Source organism: Neophocaena asiaeorientalis, unplaced genomic scaffold, assembly GCF_003031525.2.
Source record: "Neophocaena asiaeorientalis asiaeorientalis breed wild unplaced genomic scaffold, Neophocaena_asiaeorientalis_V1.1 scaffold43, whole genome shotgun sequence".
Taxonomy (NCBI): Eukaryota; Metazoa; Chordata; class Mammalia; order Artiodactyla; family Phocoenidae; genus Neophocaena; species Neophocaena asiaeorientalis.
Genome location: NW_020173674.1, coordinates 6797390 through 6815165, shown reverse-complemented (window position 1 = coordinate 6815165; position 17776 = coordinate 6797390). Strand labels below are relative to the sequence as shown.

At 58.3% G+C, this 17776-nt stretch overlaps 2 protein-coding genes across 2 annotated transcripts in view; one reads left to right on the top strand and one right to left on the bottom strand.

Annotated features, from left to right (window-relative positions):
- The window catches only part of EHBP1L1 (EH domain binding protein 1 like 1), a 16931-nt gene extending 10149 nt beyond the window's left edge, over positions 1–6782 (top strand). Inside the window, exons 13-19 of the mRNA XM_024749431.1 lie at positions 4094–4234; positions 4355–4410; positions 4507–4630; positions 4919–5018; positions 5854–5927; positions 6010–6124; positions 6259–6782. Of these exons, the coding sequence (XP_024605199.1) occupies positions 4094–4234; positions 4355–4410; positions 4507–4630; positions 4919–5018; positions 5854–5927; positions 6010–6124; positions 6259–6358 (710 nt within the window). The 3' untranslated portion in view covers positions 6359–6782. The remainder of the gene's footprint in view (positions 1–4093; positions 4235–4354; positions 4411–4506; positions 4631–4918; positions 5019–5853; positions 5928–6009; positions 6125–6258) is intronic.
- A 106-nt stretch (positions 6783–6888) lies between these two features.
- On the bottom strand, positions 6889–10023 carry KCNK7 (potassium two pore domain channel subfamily K member 7). The gene is given in 4 exon segments (XM_024748794.1): positions 6889–7377; positions 7621–8019; positions 9706–9924; positions 9927–10023. Coding segments are annotated over 4 exon segments (921 nt in total). The 3' UTR covers positions 6889–7171.
- Between the last annotated feature and the right edge of the window lie 7753 nt (positions 10024–17776).

Sequence of the window (17776 nt, the reverse complement as noted above, 5' to 3'; positions counted from 1 at the left end):
TGGCTTCAGGGCGGCCGGCCTCTGCAAGATGCGGGGAGGCGTCTGATTTGAGGCACCGGTGCTGCGGAAGTCCCTGTCGAGGACGAGGTGGCTCCGCCAACTCCTCAGCGTTGGCTTCAGGGCGGCCGGCCTCTGCAAGATGCGGGGAGGCGTCTGATTTGAGGCACCGGTGCTGCGGAAGTCCCTGTCGAGGACGAGGTGGCTCCGCCAACTCCTCAGCGGGGGCGCCAGTGCCCAGGCCGGCGGCCCGGCGCCAATTTTTTTTTTTTTAATGAATTTATTTATTTATTTTTGGTTGAGTTGGGTCTTTGTTGCTGCGCGTGGGAGCAGTGCGCGGGCTTCTCATTGCGGTGGCTTCTCTTGCTGCGGAGCACGGGCTTCAGTAGTTGTGGCTCGCGCGCTCTAGAGCGCAGGCTCAGTAGTTGTGGCGCACGGGCTTAGTTGCTACGTGGCACGTGGGATCTTCCTGGACCTGGGCTCGAACCTGTGTGCCCTACCTTGGCAGGCGGATTCTTAACCACTGCGCCACCAGGGAAGTCCTGCCGCTGGCTTTTGCTGCCAGCCTTGGACAAGATGCAGGCTAGTGATTTTTAACGCTCGGCAACCAGTTAGTGGAATCAGGTTGTAGCAGGAAGTTCCCAGAAGGTTCCGTGTAGTCAGCGCTCTTCATGGACTGTTAAGTGGGTTGGGGCGTTTCTTTCCCTGCTGGTGGCGCGGGGTCTGCCGGCAGCCACCACTTTCCTGTAAGCTGGGAACAGGGTTTCTATACTCACGGGAGCTCTCCAGGGCCGTCCAACCCCAAGATACTCTGACTTGGATCCTTAACTCCAGACACTGGAAACCAGTTTCCTCTCTTCTCTGATAATGTAAAGTTGGAGATGGGAGACTCTGCTGGGTGCCCACGTTCCCCCATCCCTTGCAGGTCTCAGGTCAGCCTCCCAGGGTGTCTCATGGTCCTAAAGAGGAGATGGTTCCAGAGAGGGCAGGGATTTGCTCAAGGACTCACAGCCACTGAAGTCCCGGCCATGGGCTTTCCAGCAGCACCGTCCTGGACAGCAGGGGCAGCTCTGTCAGGCTGCTTCAAGCCTTCAGCTGTCCAGGCATGACCCCTAAGTTCTAAGGAAAAGAGGGAATAAATTGGGAGAGGCTTTTTGGAAGAAGCAGCCACTTGAGCCAGGCTGATAAGACGGGCAGCTTTTCCCAGGTGAAGAATCAGAGGGCTGGTTCTCAAGAGGTGGGACCTCACAAGTAAAAATGTGGCAGCAGGAAAGCTCAGGTCTCATTTAGGGAACTGCCAGCCACCTCCCTTAAGGTCCGCAGGCGGTGATGAGGCTGGCCTGGAGAGCAGGACCCCTGAGTGCAGGGTCACAGGTGCAGCATTGAGCCTATGAATGAGAAACAGGAAGGGCATTAGAGGCACCCATAGGAACTGTGCTATCCTGGCCTGTGTTGGCCTCTGGCCAAAGCTGCCTTAATGTGTCTCAATGGCTCTTTATATCTTAAAACAGGAGGCTCCATCTTTCTGGGCCCAAGTCCCAGTGTCTGGTCCTTCCAAGCCAGGCCCCCCTCCAACCCTTGTCCCACAGGAGATATATGACCCATGGGGCTGGAGGGGATGCTTCCTCATTGGCCACTCCCATCCCCCATCCTCCATGCGTACAGGAGGAGGACGTAGGGCCTGCCCCTGGCCTGCGAGCTCCCAGAGACCTGGATGGGATGAAGTCAGTCGCCTTGAAGCTGGGGCAGGGCTGAAGCAATGCCATGAGGAGGGCAGGGTGCCTCTGCTGTGGCCCAGCAAGTCTTCCTGGAGGAGGGGCCACACATGAGGGTGTAGAAAGGGGAATTTGGGTCAGACATGAGGAAGCGTTGGAATTCCCATCAAGGCTGCCATGAGTAAGCTTAGTTGCTGCTGAGGTTGGGGCTTCTCCACTCCTGCATCTGCCTGCCCTATTGGTTGAGCACTTGCTTCATGCCTGGTCTGCCCCCTCAACCCCTCAGCAACTGCTCCTTCTAGGAAGGAACAGTTACCCCCTTTTGCAGGTGGGAATGTTGAGGCTCAGGGATATGAAAAGATAAAGGGAGTTGATACTGGTGTGAACCCCGGTTCTGACACTGAACTCTAAAATGGCGCCCTCTACTGGGCCCAGCACTATGAACTGGCTGTGTGACCTTGGACGAGCCACTTAATCTCTCTGTGCTCTTTTCCTGAGGATGAGAAGTAAAGACATGAAAGCTTTTTGCAAAGTGGCATTGAGGTACTCCTGCAGGGTGTTGTCAAAAGAGGGGAACTGTGAGGGACTTCCCTGGCAGTCCAGTGGTTAAGAATCCACACTTCCACTGCAGGGGGCCCGGGTTCGATCCCTGATTGGTGAACTAAGATCCCACATGCTGCATGGTGCAGCCGAAACAAACAGACAAACAAACAAGCAAACAACAAAAAAGAGGGGTACCCCAACCTGAGTGTACTCTGTTAAAAATTTTTCTTTTAAAAAGGGGGGGACTGTGTTTTTCCCCAGATATCTTTCTGGAGCCCTGCAACCCCCAGGGGCTTGTATGTCCTTTACGTACAAGGACACAGGCCCAGTGGGTGTGACTGGGCCAGAGGCAAACAGCAAATTGGTGGCCAAGCTTGGGAACAAACTTTTGGATTAGACAGCCCTAGGCCTGGGCCGGCCCTGTTTGAGTGTCATTTCTGACCCTCTGTTTCCTCATCCATAAAGTGGGGATGGTGACCTTCCCCGCCTCACAGTGTTCTTGGGAAAACGAAATGAGTCGATGCTCATACAGCACCCAACACACAAATAGATGCTTAATGCATATCAGCCATTACAGTTAACCGATGCGCCCTGAGTGCATTCTCTGGACCCCAACCTGTCTGCAGGGGCTGCTGCTGCTTAGGGAGACAGGCGTAACCAACAGCTGTGACGAGGGAGGCCCTGGGGGCTAGGATGGCAGTCGGGGAGGCTTCAGGAGGCCTGAAAGTTAGGGAGGGAGGAAGAAAGCCCTGTGAAGGGGCCCCTGGAGGAGGTGGGGCCAAGCTGGGTCAGGAAGGTCGAGTTGGCGTCCAGCTGCCCAAGACAGAGGCCGCTCCAGGCTGAGGAAACAATTTGGGGAAGCGAAAGTCCACCACTGGGGCCGGAGGGTGGCATCTGGGTGGGGCCCGGGGCAGTAGGAGTTGAGGCTGGATCTGCCACCAGGCCGTGGCAATGAGGCTGGGGGCTGAGAGGGGGTGTGAAGAGAGTGACACCATCGGGGGCGAAGGTTTAGGGAGACCCTTCAGTTGTGGCTTGAAGGTAAAGTCAGCAGGCAGGGCATGGGGGGAGGCTGGTGAAAAGGCTGCCACCTACCCAGGCCAGAGAGGAGGGCCCCTGAGTAGGGGACGTCCAGGGCTGCCTCTCAGAGTCGCAGGGTGGGGGTGGCTCAACACTTTCAGAGTCGCAGGGTGGGGGTGGCTCGACACTTTCTCCCTACCTCGTGACCTGGAAAGGTGGCCAGAGCAGGAGCCATCAAGGGGGCCTGGCTATTAGCTGAGCTGAAACTTGGGGGCCCCCAGGGCTGACAGTGCCAGCAAGTTGCCAGGGGCGGGGCACATGAGGGGCCAGCGCTGCCCTTCCCGGCTGAAATTGGTAGGTGCAGCTGCCTGTTCTGTTCCAAGTGTTATTCGGCGAGCACAGCGTTCTCTAGGTGTGGGGACTGAGAAGTGGGAAGGTGCCCCGTTTGGCCAGGAGACGGAGGTACTGGTTGCCACGTCAGCTCAGCTCAGTGTCACTGTGCAGGGCCCTGGCCATGATGGAGATGCTAGCACTAGGTGACAGAGTCTGAGGTGACCTGAGGGAGATTCATGGGGGAGGGGGCAGAAGGGGGAAGGAGAGGCCCCAGCTGGGCCCCTCACAGCCTTTCACCCCCGACTCACAAAAGCCCTGTGAGGCCCCAGGAACGAGGACTGCGAGGCTAGGCCAGTGGGAGGGGACTGGCCCGGGACCACAGGGCCAGAGGTGGTGAAGGCCTTTGCTCTAGGAGGTGCTTCCCCAGAAGGGATGGGGGTGGAGTTCTGTGCATGCAGGACCTCGAAGCTGCAGGGCCTGGAACTGAGGTCCCCCCCTCCCCTGTGTGAGTGGGGCTCCGGCTGGCCCCAGGGCGGGCTGTTGGGGAGCCCCTCCAAGCCCTTACTTGCCTCCTCCTCCACAGGAAGTCGTGAGCCCTGACCCCAGCCCTGCCCCACAGCAGGCCCCTGGTGAGTAGTTTTGAAGGAGTGGCGACTCACCCGAACTCAGGCTGCTCACAGAGCCTGAGCTGGGGACCTTCTGGGGGCAGATGTCAGTTGGGGGTGCCGTAGCCTGGTATCTGTCCACAGGTGGGAGTCCCCCATCGGAGGAGCTACCCCCAAGCCCAGCGGAGGAGGCTGGGCTGGTAAGGAGGGCTGAGGTGGGAGGAGTGATGGGTGGGCTTCCTAGGCAGGGCTTGGGCTCAGCCCACCCTGTCCCTTGCCCCTGCTTTCCACCCCAGCAACGGTTCCAGGACACAAGTCAGTATGTGTGCGCAGAGCTACAGGCCCTGGAGCAGGAACAGAGGCAGATAGATGGGCGGGCGGCCGAGGTGGAGACGCAGCTGAGGAGCCTCATGGAATCAGGTGGGGCGGGCATCTGGAGTCCACACCCCAGCACGTGCCATCACGGCTACCCCACCCTGCAGCTCTTTCTGACCCTGGGAGGAGTGGGAGGAGACAAGGCTGGGGTCATCTCCCCATTTACAGCCGGGCACCCTGAGGCCCCCCGGCCGGGAAGCAGCTTGCTGGAGGCACACAGCTCAGGTTTCTGAGATGCCACAAGGGAGCAGACACCATCCCCCCACCCCCAGCCTCCCTGCTGCTGACACAGGGGTCAGTGGCAGGCCTGGTGACTGCCCTGGACCGATTCAGGTGCCAACAGGCTGCAGGAGGAGGTACTGATCCAGGAGTGGTTCACGCTGGTCAACAAGAAGAACGCTCTCATCCGGAGGCAGGACCAGCTGCAGCTGCTGTGAGTCCTGTGCTTCCCTGTCCGGGCCCCACCTCTGCCCACCCAGGGCCGGCAGAGCGGATGGAACCTTAACGACTCTAATTAGAACTGTTCACTGCTCTCTTCTTTCTCTGAATTTTTTTTTTGAAGAAATTGCTCAACCATCTTAATTTTTCCCCTAATTTCCTGTATAAAGTGTATACTTCTTAAACTGGTACTATTTTTATGAATGAGAAAATCGAGGCCCAAAGAAAAATGTGGCAGGTCAGTGCTGAGTGCCCCAGTCGGACCCTGTTCCTTTACAGGAAGGAACACTGAGCCTGAGAGACAGCTGAGCTGCTTTCCTGAGTGGGCTCAGGAGCAATTCTGGGCTTCATGGCCTTTATAGCCCTGCATGGTGGAGGTGGTTTTGCCTCCCTTTTACATCCTGGGTCATTTTTCAGAATAATTTTAGTCCAATACTTGCTGCTTATGAATAATATCCATCTGAATAATCCTTCTGGGTTGTTTCTTATTTGTTAAAAAGGGGGTGGGATGAGGGGAGGAGACGATATAAACCCCCAGCAGCTGGGGAACAGTTGAAACAAGAGGGACTTCCCTAGCGGTCCAGTGGTTAGGACTCCGTGCTTCCACTGCAGCGGGCCGGGCCGGGGTCTGATCCCGCATGCTGCCCCAAAACCAAAAACAGAAGAGATGATTCCAAGCTGGGACTAGGGTATAGCTCTGACCTCCATCCAGCCATCTATGGGAACTGGCGGTGAGGTGGGGGGCGGGGGTGCCAGGGAGCGGTCCGAACCCTGGGCGCTCCCTGCCATTCCTCTCTCCCTGACCTGGCACTCCCCCCCCCACCCCCCAGCATCGAAGAGCAGGACTTGGAGCGGAGGTTCGAGCTGCTGAGCCGGGAGCTACGGGCCATGTTGGCCATTGAAGGTGGGAGATGGGGCCCGGAGGCCGGGGACCAGGACCGGGCAGGGGCTGGCGCTTCCTGACCCTCAGCCTCCTCTGCCCTCAGACTGGTTGAAAACGGCCGCGCAGCAGCACCGAGAGCAGCTCCTGCTGGAGGAGCTGGTGTCGCTGGTGAACCAGCGCGACGAGCTGGTCCGGAACCTGGACCAGAAGGAGCGGACGTGAGTGGGGCCGGGATGTGCTGGGAGCTGGGAGGCCCCAGAGGGGCTCTCGGAGGCGTGCTCTGTCTGGACCCCGGGGGCGGCCTGCCTGTGGGGCCCGACGCTGGGGCTGACTTGAACCCGTTCCCTCCCAGCGCCCTGGAGGAGGACGAGCGCCTAGAGCGCGGCCTGGAGCAGCGGCGCCGCAAGCTGAGCCGGCAGCTGAGCCGGCGCGAACTCTGTGTGCTGAGCTGAGGCCGCGAGGGCCCGGACGTTTTCGCCCCTCCCGGTCCGTCCAGACCGCAGCTTTTCTCCCCGTCGCGCCCGGTCGCCGCTTCGGGCCTGCGCTCCGGAGGACCGGACCCTCCCCGATGCCGCGCGTGGCCGGTAGGGGCCGTCGTCACCCTTTACCAGGAGGGGACGCGCGGCCCTTCAGGCCCCGACGGACAGGGGCGGCTGGGCGGCCGTGCCGCCCGGGCGTATTTATTAGTCCGTGTGAGTGTGTGTGCGTGTGCTCGTGGTGGGCTGGGGGGGTCCCAGGCACGCCCCCCAGAACCCCTCCCCGAGGGCAGGACCCGGCCGGCCAGCACCGAGGGAGAGGGACGGCTCTTGAACTGCCGCATCCCCGCCCTCCCCCTTCTTCCTGTTCCTCGCGAGCAATAAAGTTAGAAAAGGCCAAGCCAGTGCTCCGGGGCTTTCTCAGGACGACTGGGGCTTTCAATAGACGGAAGGGGGTGGGGTGTCGGCGGATAAGATTGTCTGCGATCCTTACTGGGGCTGTGTGGAGTTGAGGTTCTCAGATGCCGGCGGAGGCAAGACCAGAAGCTTGAACTCTGCCTTCGAAGGATGATGGGGTTTGGGTTGTTGATCGCTGTAGGGAAGTCCCATTTCGAAAGGAGACGAAAATAGTCGGCGGTGTTGCCCGTTTTATTTTTTATTAACACATTCCCTGAGGTCCTCACATCCATCCCTTCCCCTCCCACCCCCAGAGGCTTCCCCAGCCACTCCCGAGGGCTTCCCCTCAGGCTTCTCCACCTGAAAGGAGCTCAACTCCATCACTGACATCTGTCAGCAAGCTGGGGCCCGTTCTGGGGCTGCTGCTGAGGGTGGCAGGGTGCTCAGAGCCAGTTCATCCTGGCCTAGGATGCCACCTTCGTCCTCAGCGTTCAGAGGGCCCCCGGACCTGAAGAACTTCACCATGGCACGGACCTGGGGCAGCTCCAAGAACGTCTCCACGGTCAGCAGCATGGCCAGGAGCCCCAGGAGCAAGTACCCTGGGGAGGAGAGGTTACTAGGGCAGCGCTCAGGGTGCTGACGATGCTCCCCACTCCCTTCCCAGCAAGTGACCAGCCCTCACAATTCTCTTAGCACTTCGGACTAAACCTCCCACACCCTGCCCTGGGGCAGGGTCCTTCCAACCCGTGAGGCTCAGCCTCCCCAGTGGCTTATGGGAGTTGTAGTCCAGGCTCCTCTTCCCTCCTCTCCTCCCTGTCACGCTCCTTGGCAGCTGGACTCACCCAGAAGTGCGAACTGGCCAAGGTAGTAAAGCACTGGATGCAGGCCATGGTCATGGCCAGGCAGCAGGTCCCCCAGGCCGATGGTGCTGAGTGAACTGAAGCAGAAGTAGATGGCCTCCAGCAGGCTGCAGTCGCCCCGCAGACCCCACAGCACCAGTGCTGGCAGCAGCACGAAGATTCCAGCCACTAGCAGGCCCGATCCAGATGCCTGCAGTAGCGCAGCCGTGGCCGGCGTCAGCTGCCAATGGGTGGCTACCCAGGCACCCGGGTGGCTGAGCACAGGCAGCAGGCAGTGGCACAGTGCAGCCACAAGTGCTAAGGAGGCGGGCAGCCCCAGGGCCGTGTAGACCACACAGAAGGCCTTTCCACCGGCCGATAGTGGGGCCATGTGGCCGTAACCTGGAGAGGAGAGAGACATGGGTAATGAGGACCTGAGTGGGATGCCTGCCGGGTACCCACTTCCTCCAGCCTCCCTCTGGTAGAAGGCTGCCCTCTGGTGGCCGAGATTGCTGGAACTGTTCAGGCAGGGGCTCTGTCTGGCTCTGCTCTTCATTCACTTGGGGTCCTACTCAAGTCCCTTAACCTCACCGGGCCACTCTTATTTTCTGGAACAAGAAAGGATTAAAAGAGACAGTCCCCTCAGGCCTCTTGTAGCTGGGACAGTTCTGAGAGCTGCTGTCCTACCCCAAGGCAGCCTGGCTTCCTGAGAGATTGCTCAGCTCTGCCCTGGACTCCCACTTCCAAACCCACCAGGTGAAATGTTACCCCTTCTTTCATTCCCTAAAGGTATATCAAGTTATCCTGGGTGCCAGGCCTTGTGCTGGAATCAGAGTCTTCCCAGGCTCCAGTGGGGAAGGCAGGCAGGAAAAACAGGACACCTGACACGAAGGGCCGCAAAAGAGGCAGCGCACATGAGAGAAGGCATTCAAGGCTGGAAAAGTGTGTGCAAAGGCAGGGAGAGGTGAAAGAGCGGGGCATGCTGGGGGAACAGGGTCGGCTGGTCCAGGGCTGTAAACACAAATACCTAGAGGAGTCAGAAGTAAGACAAAAGGGAGTGGTGGGGACTGGGGTGGGCTGGAGAGCATGTGCTCTGTCCCCAGGGCAGGCCCTGTTCTACTCCACAAGGATTCTGGCTCAGTGCAAATAGTTTTCCCAATTTTTCCAAAAGAAGATAGAAAATGGGGCTTCCCTGGTGGCTCAATGGTTAAGAGTCCTCCTGCCAAGGCAGGGGACACAGGTTTGAGCCCTGGCCTGGGAAGATCCCACATGCTGCGGAGCAACTAAGCCCATGCACCACAACTACTGAGCCTGTGCTCTAGAGCCCGTGAGCCACAACTACTGAAGCCCACGTGCCACAACTACTGAAGCTCACACACCTAGAGCCCGTGCTCTGCAGCAAGAGAAGCCACCGCAATGAGAAGCCTGCGCACCGCAACGAAGAGTAGCCCCCACTTGCTGCAATTAGAGAAAGCCTGCGCACGGCCAACGAAGATCCAACGCAGCCAAAAATAAATAATTTTTTAAAACGATGGAAAATGGCCTTTAAAAAATATTCAGACACTTTGCAGGACAAATCCCCCCAGGGCTGTGGGTCCCATTGCTTTATTCCTCTGGGCCTTCACACATGCTGTTCCCTCTGCCAGGAATTCCTTCGTGTCTATCTCTGTGCCCTCTTGCCTTGGCTACCATCTCACGGGGACTTCCTCCCCCGGGAGCCTTCCCCCACACTCCTTCTGGGATGGTGGTCCTGTATTCCCTGGGTTCACTCCATTTCCCTCCATCCAAGAATCCATCCCATAATTCATGTTCCCAGTCTTGCCTCAGGCCCGCAGGGTCTGGGCACCTCTCCTGGGTCTCAAAGGGTGCCTGGGGGTGGGACTGAGGAGCCCACACCCCTCCTGGCAGTTGAAGTTGAGGCACTAGTTGGGGTGTGTTGGTGTGGGGAACCCCAGCTGTGATGACAGGCCTAATAAGGCCTGGGCTCTGTCTAGCACTTTGGGGCTGGGGGAAGGGCTGCACCCCCAGGGACCCCAGGTAGCAATGGCCTCAAGCGCCCCATCTTGCCCGGCCTCCTGGTGGCCTTACCTGTGGTGGTGAGGAGGCTGGCAGTGAAGAGTAGGGCTGAGGGCAGATCCCAGTTCCTGGCCTGGGAGCCATTGCCCAGGCTGGAAACCCCGTGGGCCTGGGCTGCCAGGGCGGTGCCCAGCAGTTCTTCCAGTGCCCTGGGTGGCAGGCAGGCCCTGTACTCGGCCTGGAAAGTGGCCAGCTCGGCCCTGAGGTTGGCCTGGAGATGGAGTGCTGGAGCCCCTCCAGGGCCTGGAGCACTGCAGCCCCAAGCCCCAGGGCTAGCAGGTGGGCCACAACCAGTAGCCCGTATCGGGCCCAGGGCCTCAGAGCCCCCATGGTGTGCCGCCCAGAGTCCATCAGAGGTGCCCTGGGAGCCGACTGCTCCACCACAGGCACCTGGGAGGGGCCGGGCAGGGTGGGGCTGGGAGGAGGTGCAGCGTGGGTGGCTGGCGAGGGAGGGAAGCCTGGGACAGCAGCTGGGGTGAGTGGGGCTGGGAGGGTGAGGCGAGGAGGTGAGCTGGATAACTCCTCCCCGTTTCTGGGGCAAGAAGTTTTTTGCCCAGTTCGCCAAAGCTGGGTGGTCGGGTGGTGGGTGGTCCGGGGCGGGATGGAGGAAGGCGAGACCCCGAGAGGTAACTTGACCGGCTCCCAGTCACACTGTGGTGGTTTATTCAGGGATGAGCTCACTCAGTCACAGACCCCATTCACCTGCTCAGGAGGTGCCCAGACCCAGAGGACATTAGGGGAGAGGACAGACCAGGTCCCTGCCTCCTTGGTGTTCCCACAAGAAGCCTGTTAGCAAGGACGCAGGACAAGTTCACATCATCACAAGCTCCCTGAAGGAAACGCCCCGGGTGATGGGGGAGAGTTCCGGGGGACCATCACCCGGAAGGCTCCTCTGAGGAGCGGCATTTCAGCTGGGAAAGAGAAGAGGCCAGGCCAGGTGGGAAAGAGCTAGGGTGGTGAGAGAAACAGGGGCCTGCTGGGGTGGGGCGGAGTTGGGGGTCAGGACACAGGGCCTTGAGGACATATGGCTCAGGGGACCTATGGAGGGGGCTAGTGCAGGCATCCCGGATGGAAAGGTGGCGGCCTGGGCTGTGGAGTAGGAGAGGGCAGGTGGGGCAGGGTGGTGAGGCGAGGACAGGAGTGGAAGATGCCCGGAGCTCCCTGGACAGGTGATGCTCCCTCCACTCTCAGTGCTTCCTGAGAACCCTTCACGCCCAGCCCTCCTGAGTCCCCACCCTGGTGAACACTGGAGTCACAGTAGGTCTGGCTGCCATGGAGTGCGCAGGGGACGGGGAGAGGGAGCCTGGACCCCGCCTCCCATAAACCATGGAGGGGCTGAGCCCAGGGTCCCCTGCCCTACAGCGTGGTGTGGGAGGGGTAGTCCGCAGAACCCCATGGCATTAAGAGAAGCCTGAGTGGAGCCAGGTGTCAGGGTGGGGGCCCCCTCTTGTATCCAGACCATGGGATAGAAACAAACCCAGGGCAAACCACCAAGATGCCACCCAGTGGGCTGTGGGCTCCTGAGTTCAGCGAGCTGCCTGGGGTGGGAGCAGCACGGCTGGGAGGGCATCCCAGGGGAGGTGATGCTGTTGCTGGGCCTTAAGGATGAGCCGGGACCACCCAGCAACAGGAAGAATCAGAGCAAACACAGTTGCTTGAAATGGCGGGAAAGGCTTAGTGAGGGTGGGAGAAGATGGGTGAGGCCCGAGTGTGTGGGTGCCAGGGAGGCTGAGAAGAGCCTTGAATGCCTGGTGATGAAGCGGACTTGATCCCAGGAGAGGGATGTGGTGCAGAGCGTCCCAGCCTAGGCCCATGCTGAGGGCATGAGGTCCCCAGGGTCATGTGATGGTTTGGATCCCCTAGTTACCTCCAAGAAAGTGACAGGCTGTGCTTGGGGAGACAGCTTGGGGAGTTTATTTGGCTTCATTGGATCCCGAGGCCATGGCCCCAACCCTGGCCGGGGCAGCAGGAAGGCACCCAGAGAGCCCCGGCCCCAAATGACCCCCGGGGCAGGGGGGCCCAGGCACGAAGCCCTGGGGCAGGGGCCACAGTAGCAGGACTTGGTCAAAAGTGCTGGTGACAGCTAAGGCCGGCCCCTCTCCCCTGCACCTCCCCTCCTCCCTGCACCACCCCCGGGGGCAATTCCCTGAGTCAGGCTCTGGTCCTCCCAACCAGCTGGGCACAGTGCTGGGCCCCAGTGGGGCAGGTAAGTCGGGGGACCTGCGCGTTGCGGGTGTGGGGGGTGCAGGGCCCCCGTCCAGTGTGAAGGCTTCCTGTACAGTGTAGTGTTCCTGACCCCCGGAGGGGGCGGGTCCCTGGGCGAGACCAAGGCAGCTACAGAGGCATGACCGGCTCCTACTCCAGTGTATGCTGAGGCTCCTGGAGGGCGGTGGGCACGTGCGGAGCAGCCCGGCCCACTCAGGGCCCTGCCTCTGGCGCCCACGGGGCCTGGGCACCCACGTCTTTGGTCTGTGCCCGGCAGTCCTGAGGGCCCCCTCGGAAGGGGTTGGCGGGTGGAGAGTCCCAGAAGGGGTCTGAGTCTGGGAACAAGGTCCAGGGTGCCCGGCGGGGTGCAGGCTGTGGCGAGGGCAGGGGTGAAGGCCGTGGCCCGGCTGACACAAAGCTCCACGGGTCGATGCGGCTGCGAAGGGGTGAGGGCCGAGGTCGACTGATGAGGCCCAGAGGCGGCGAGCGCGGGGTACCTGGGGTGCCAGGAGCGGAGCGTGATATCCCTGGTGGGGGCGAGACGGCGCTTCCTGTGAAGGGATGGGGAGAGGGCCGAGGTCAGGCAGTCACCAACTCCTGGGTGTCCCCAGGAGGCACTGCCCTGCTCCGGGCCTCAGTTTCCTGATCTGTACAGTGAGTTACGGGACTCATAGCTTCCATGGCCCTTCATGCTTGGTGGCGCATCTGTTTACTACGTAGCCTGGGCTTGGGTCCCAGCTCGGCCACTTACTAGTGGGAGCCTGGAGTCCCCTGATATTTCATCTGAAAAACAGGTATAACCAGAGTACCTGGTTCACAGCCTTGTTTCCATAACTGAATGAGGCAACCTCTGTAAAGCACTAGGAACAGTGCCCGGCACAAGTAAGCAACCTGTAGGAGTTCGCTAGCGTCTGGGCAGGGTGGGGTGGGCATCGCAGTCTGAGGAACCAGCAGGAGCAAAGCCTGGGAGGCAACCAGGTGCCCTGGAGCCCAGAGATGGAGGGTGGGCTGGAGGGCAGGCAGGGGATCCACCAGCAAGCAAGCTGAGGCCAGATCGGGGCCTCAGTGGCCTCAGTGGATATCCGGAGGGGTCCGGGGACAGGTCTGGGACCTGTGCTCTGTGCCCACCTCCTTCCTGGCTGGGCAGCCCTGGTCCTTCTGCTCGCCCACCCCCCTCCAGCGGTAGCACACAGGTCAATTCCAATGTACACAACAGCCCTGAGAGGCACGCATCACTGTCCCTATTCCAGAAATGAGGAAGTTGAGGCTCAGAGAGATGAGCTGTTTGCGTCAGGCCTGAGCTGAATGATTTAGGGGCATTATGTTGTCTGATCCTCATGGCCCAGGCTTGGAGAGGTTAAGGACTCAGCTAAGCCTGAACTGCCCTGGATTTCAGGATATCTGTGTCCTAACCTGTGGGCCTAGGGTTGGCCCGACTCCACGGGTGGGTCTGGGGAACCTGTCATTGAGGACGTAGGGCAGTCTGTGATGGCCTCCCACAAACCCCAATTTTGTCAGGTCCTCCTTAGCTCTAGAACCTGCCATGGCTTTCCACTGCCACTAGAAGAAAGTCTAAGCTCCTTGTCTGGGTTTCAAAACCTTCTCTCTCTTCCTTGGGCCTGCCTGGAGTGGAGCGCTGGGCTGGGTGTCCAGAGGAAGAAATGCAAAGCTGGGAAAAGTGAGTTTCTGCTATGAACCAGGACTTTGCTTGGGGTCCCTGTCCTCAGCCACAACCCTTACCCCATCTTTCTCTTTTTTTTTGGCCACACCATGCAGTTTGCGGGATCTTAGTTCCCTAACCAGGGACTGAACCCGCGCCCTTGCCAGTGAGAGCACAGGGGTCCTAACCACTGGACCGCCAGGGAATTCCCCCCATCTCTCTGACTCTTATCCCCCCACCCCACCCCACCCCTGCAGTGACCACTGCCTTCTAAAATGCAAATCTGCTAAAGACACGTCTGCTTCAAAAGTCCCCCATCAATTTCCAGGCCCTTCCTGAACTGGCTCCTGCCTGCCTTTCCAGCTTCACTCATTCATTCAACAAACATCTGCTGGCCCATGTGCTGGGGCTGCACTGGGCTCCACGGACCGAGGGAATGCAGGCCTGGACCCCACTTGCTGCTTCAGGCCTGTGAGTCCCTGGCTCTGAACTCTCCCTCTGAGTTCCTAACCTCTTACTCAGGTGTGGTGGGCCCCACGGCTGTACACACACTATTCCCTCCGCTCAGCACACCTTCCCCACCTCGGCTCTCAGTGATCCCTTATTTACCACTCAAGACCCAGCTGAGATGTCACATCCTCTGTGAAGCTGTGACATTCTGATTTATAAAAAAGTATATATTTTGTCTTCATCTCATACCTGGTACAGAACTCCCCAAACCCTTGGAATTTCCTAAGTGTTAGAATGATAAAGGTGAAAGGAGGGCCTTTTGTTATTCATAAGGAGCTCTTTTAACCACATCTGAGTTCATATTGATGCAGTCATTTTTGGAAAGCTCCTAAGGATGGGGTCTGGTTGCCAAGGGAACGAACTATATGATTAGAAGGTTGGAACTTTCAGCCTCCACCTGCACTGGGGAGGGGAGGAGCTAGAGATTGAATCCCATCACCAATGGCCAAGAATTTAAGCAATCAATCATGTCCATGTAATGAAGCCTCCATAAAAACCCAGCCAAAGGGTTCCAAGAACTTCTGGGTTGGTGAACCAGTGGAGGTGCTGGGAAAGTAGCGTGCCTGGAGAGGGCGTGGAAACTCTGTGTCCTCCCACATACTCTGCCCTACACATCTCTTTCATCTGGTTGTTCTTGACCTGTAACCTTTTTAATAAACTGGTAATCTAGTAAGTAAATGGCTTTCCTGAGCTTTGTGAGCTGTTCTAGCAAATTATCAGATCTGAGGAGGGGGTCGTGGGGATCTCTGATTTATAGCTGGTTGGTGGGGAGCACAGGTGACAACCCGAACTTACAACTGGTGTCTGAAGTGGGGAGGAGCAGTCCTGTGGGCCTGAACCCTTAACCTGTGGGGTCTGACACAAACTAACTCCAGGTAGGCAGTGTTAGAATTGGATTGGATTGTAGGACCCCCAGCTGGTGTCCCAGAACTGGTTGGTGTGGGGAAAACCCCCAGGCATCTGGTGTCAGAAGTGAAGTGAGTAGAATGGAGAGGAAAACAAGGTTTTTCCTCGTTTAGAAGCTTTGCCAGAATCCCCTGTAACCTGTGCGGTTCTTACTCACGTTATGCCTTGTACAGCCCTCGCCCCACCACGTACTACTCCCTACTGTCCTTGTTTATTTCTGAGTCTGCTTTTCCACCAGACTAGGCCCTCCCCAAGGTCAGGGCAGTGTTGATCTCTAGCACACTGATGCCTGGCTCATAATATATGTCAATACATGTTTGATGGAAGAGTCCATTCTTACAATCCTTGTGACAACCATGTAAGGTGACTGCTGTTACGCTACTTTACAGGTGAGGAAACTGATCATTTACAGTGAGTTTAAACAGAACAGGGGAAAAACATGTTTAAAACAGGCAAGAAAAATGGAACAAAGTGAAGTGAAGCTGGAGGTCAGCACACAAACTAAGAATGGAAAGAAGTTCCTGAGGCCGATATTCTGAGAAACCGAGGTTCCCAAAAGTAAGCGACTTGCCCCAGGTAACTCGGCAAGGATTTTAATTTGCCTCTAAGCTCCCTGGCAGTAAGAGTTGGCAACCCTGTCGTTAAGGAGAAAGACAAAAAACATGCTTGACCCCGAGGTGAAGGTGAATCGCTTTTGAGGGGCCTCACAGAGAGGACACGGCCACGTGGTAGTTAGCGGCTCCAGGGCAACAAGCTTCATGCGGCAGTTGCTGTCAGTGCAGGCTGACAGCGCCCACCAATCTGCCCCTCATTGCAACCAGTTCCCCAGGGGCCAGAACACCCAGGTGCGGACAAGGGGTGGGAGCTGGGGCTCCCCGGTGGTGTGGCTAATGCCTGGGACAATCTCACAGGGTCTTTGATTCTTAGCCAGGTTTTTCACTCTGTGGGTGGTTGGGAGGTCAAGGTCATGCACTCGTGGGTGGGCCCAAGATGGCTGGAGGGTGGGCTTGCACGAGGGGAACCAAGTGCTCAGCCAGCAGCTGGGCTGGGACAGGTGATATCCTTTTAGGTAAGAGGGTAAGCCAGAGAAAGATGGGGTCCAGGCCATTGTGTCCCTGCTCCTGGGAGCTCAGGGAGAGTAAGGCCAAATGGATCTGCAGAATATGGTCAGGGGCTCCTTCAGACTACACACCCAGGTTGACAGGACCTCAAGTTCTCCACTGACCCTTCTGGCCTGGGGCGTTCTAGAGCAGGTGACTACAAGCAGCCCCCTTGGCCTTCCAATTCTCAGTTCAGTGCCTGCAGCACAGCTAGCTTGGGGCAATGCAACTGCTGGAGCAGAAAATGGTGTGGCAGACGGGGCTCCAGGGCCCTGCCTCTGGAGTCAGACCTGGGCTCAAATCCCTGTTCTGCTGTATGCCCTATTTCAAACCACTTAACCTCTCTGTGCCTCAGTTTCCTCCTCTATAAAATGGCACATAGGAAGGACCCAATAAACGTTTGCTGGGTGAAATGTAGCTCAGGTAATGGTGGAGGTGACACGCTGGATGGGGTGAGAGGAGTGAGTCTAACTTGTTTGCTGAATAGGACCCTGGTCTGATAACAGTTAAGCCAGGTCCTATATTCTGGCTGCGAGAAGCAGGTACAGCTGGGGGCTCTAAAGGGACCCACAGGCAAGGGAGGCTGCAACTTTCTAGTCCCTGCCAATGCTGGGCAGTGCTGAGCTGAGCCCTTGTCCCTCTGACACAGGAGTCCCAGTTTCTGCTAACCTCCTAGCTTCCCAAGTAGTTTGTATGTGAGAAACCCTTTCTTCAAGTGAAAGTTTCTGGGAAAGCTCACTACGAGCATGAGAGTCAAAGTCTCCCTGGGTTCAAATCCTTAGCTGGGGGATTTAGGCAGATTACTTTACCTCGCAGAGCCTCTGTTTTCTCATCTCTCAAATGGGTATAATAATCCCTCATGAGATTGTTGCTTGGATGGAATGCCTGACACACAGTAAGTGCTATTGCCATTATGGAAAACAGAAAAGTCCAGAACTGCCCCAGATGCAGTGAGTCGGCCCTAGATCCCCACCCGTTCAGATTTCTTATCCTCTTCTCCACCTACAGGCTCCCCAGAAGGGGCTCTGAGAAGCACAGTGTGGCAGCCACTTTTCTAGCTCCACCCCACATGCACAGTTTCCTTCTCTTCTCTCGGCCCAGCTTCCCCTGGGTCCCAAATGCAGGGCACCGTTCCTTGTTTTCCTGTCTTCCCTAGAGCTTGCTGAGGACACAGCAGCTGCCACAGGGCCAGGGGAGAGCCCTCTTGCAGGCCAGCCCTGAATAGGGTCCCTGAGGCCTAGGCTGGATCCAGCTCAGTTGTGGGCTGATGGGTCAGACCTGGGTTCTAGGAATGGCCTGCCTTGCAGGCTGGCTTCTTGTAGCCTGCCCACAGGACCCAGAGGAGTGCAGCAACAGTCTGCTGGGGGGAGACAAGGCCACTCACCATTGAGCATGGGGGGTGTGGAAGGAGATCCTAAGGGGGATGAGTCATCTGAATCCAGGTACCACGTGGCTTCGTCCATGCGGGACCTTCTCCTGGTGAGGGGACGAGAGGGGAGTTGTGCTTCGTGAATCTCAGGACTGTTGGGAGGTAGAAGACACTCGGTGGGTGGCACTCAGGCACTCACCTCCCGTTCTGGGCTTCTCCGGGCTTGGGGGAACTGGGCCCCCAGGCCCAGCATGCTCGCCGCTCTCCATTGCTTGAATCCTCTAGACGTCTTGGGGACTGTCGGCCCCACGCCTGGCCTGCCTCTGCAGGCTC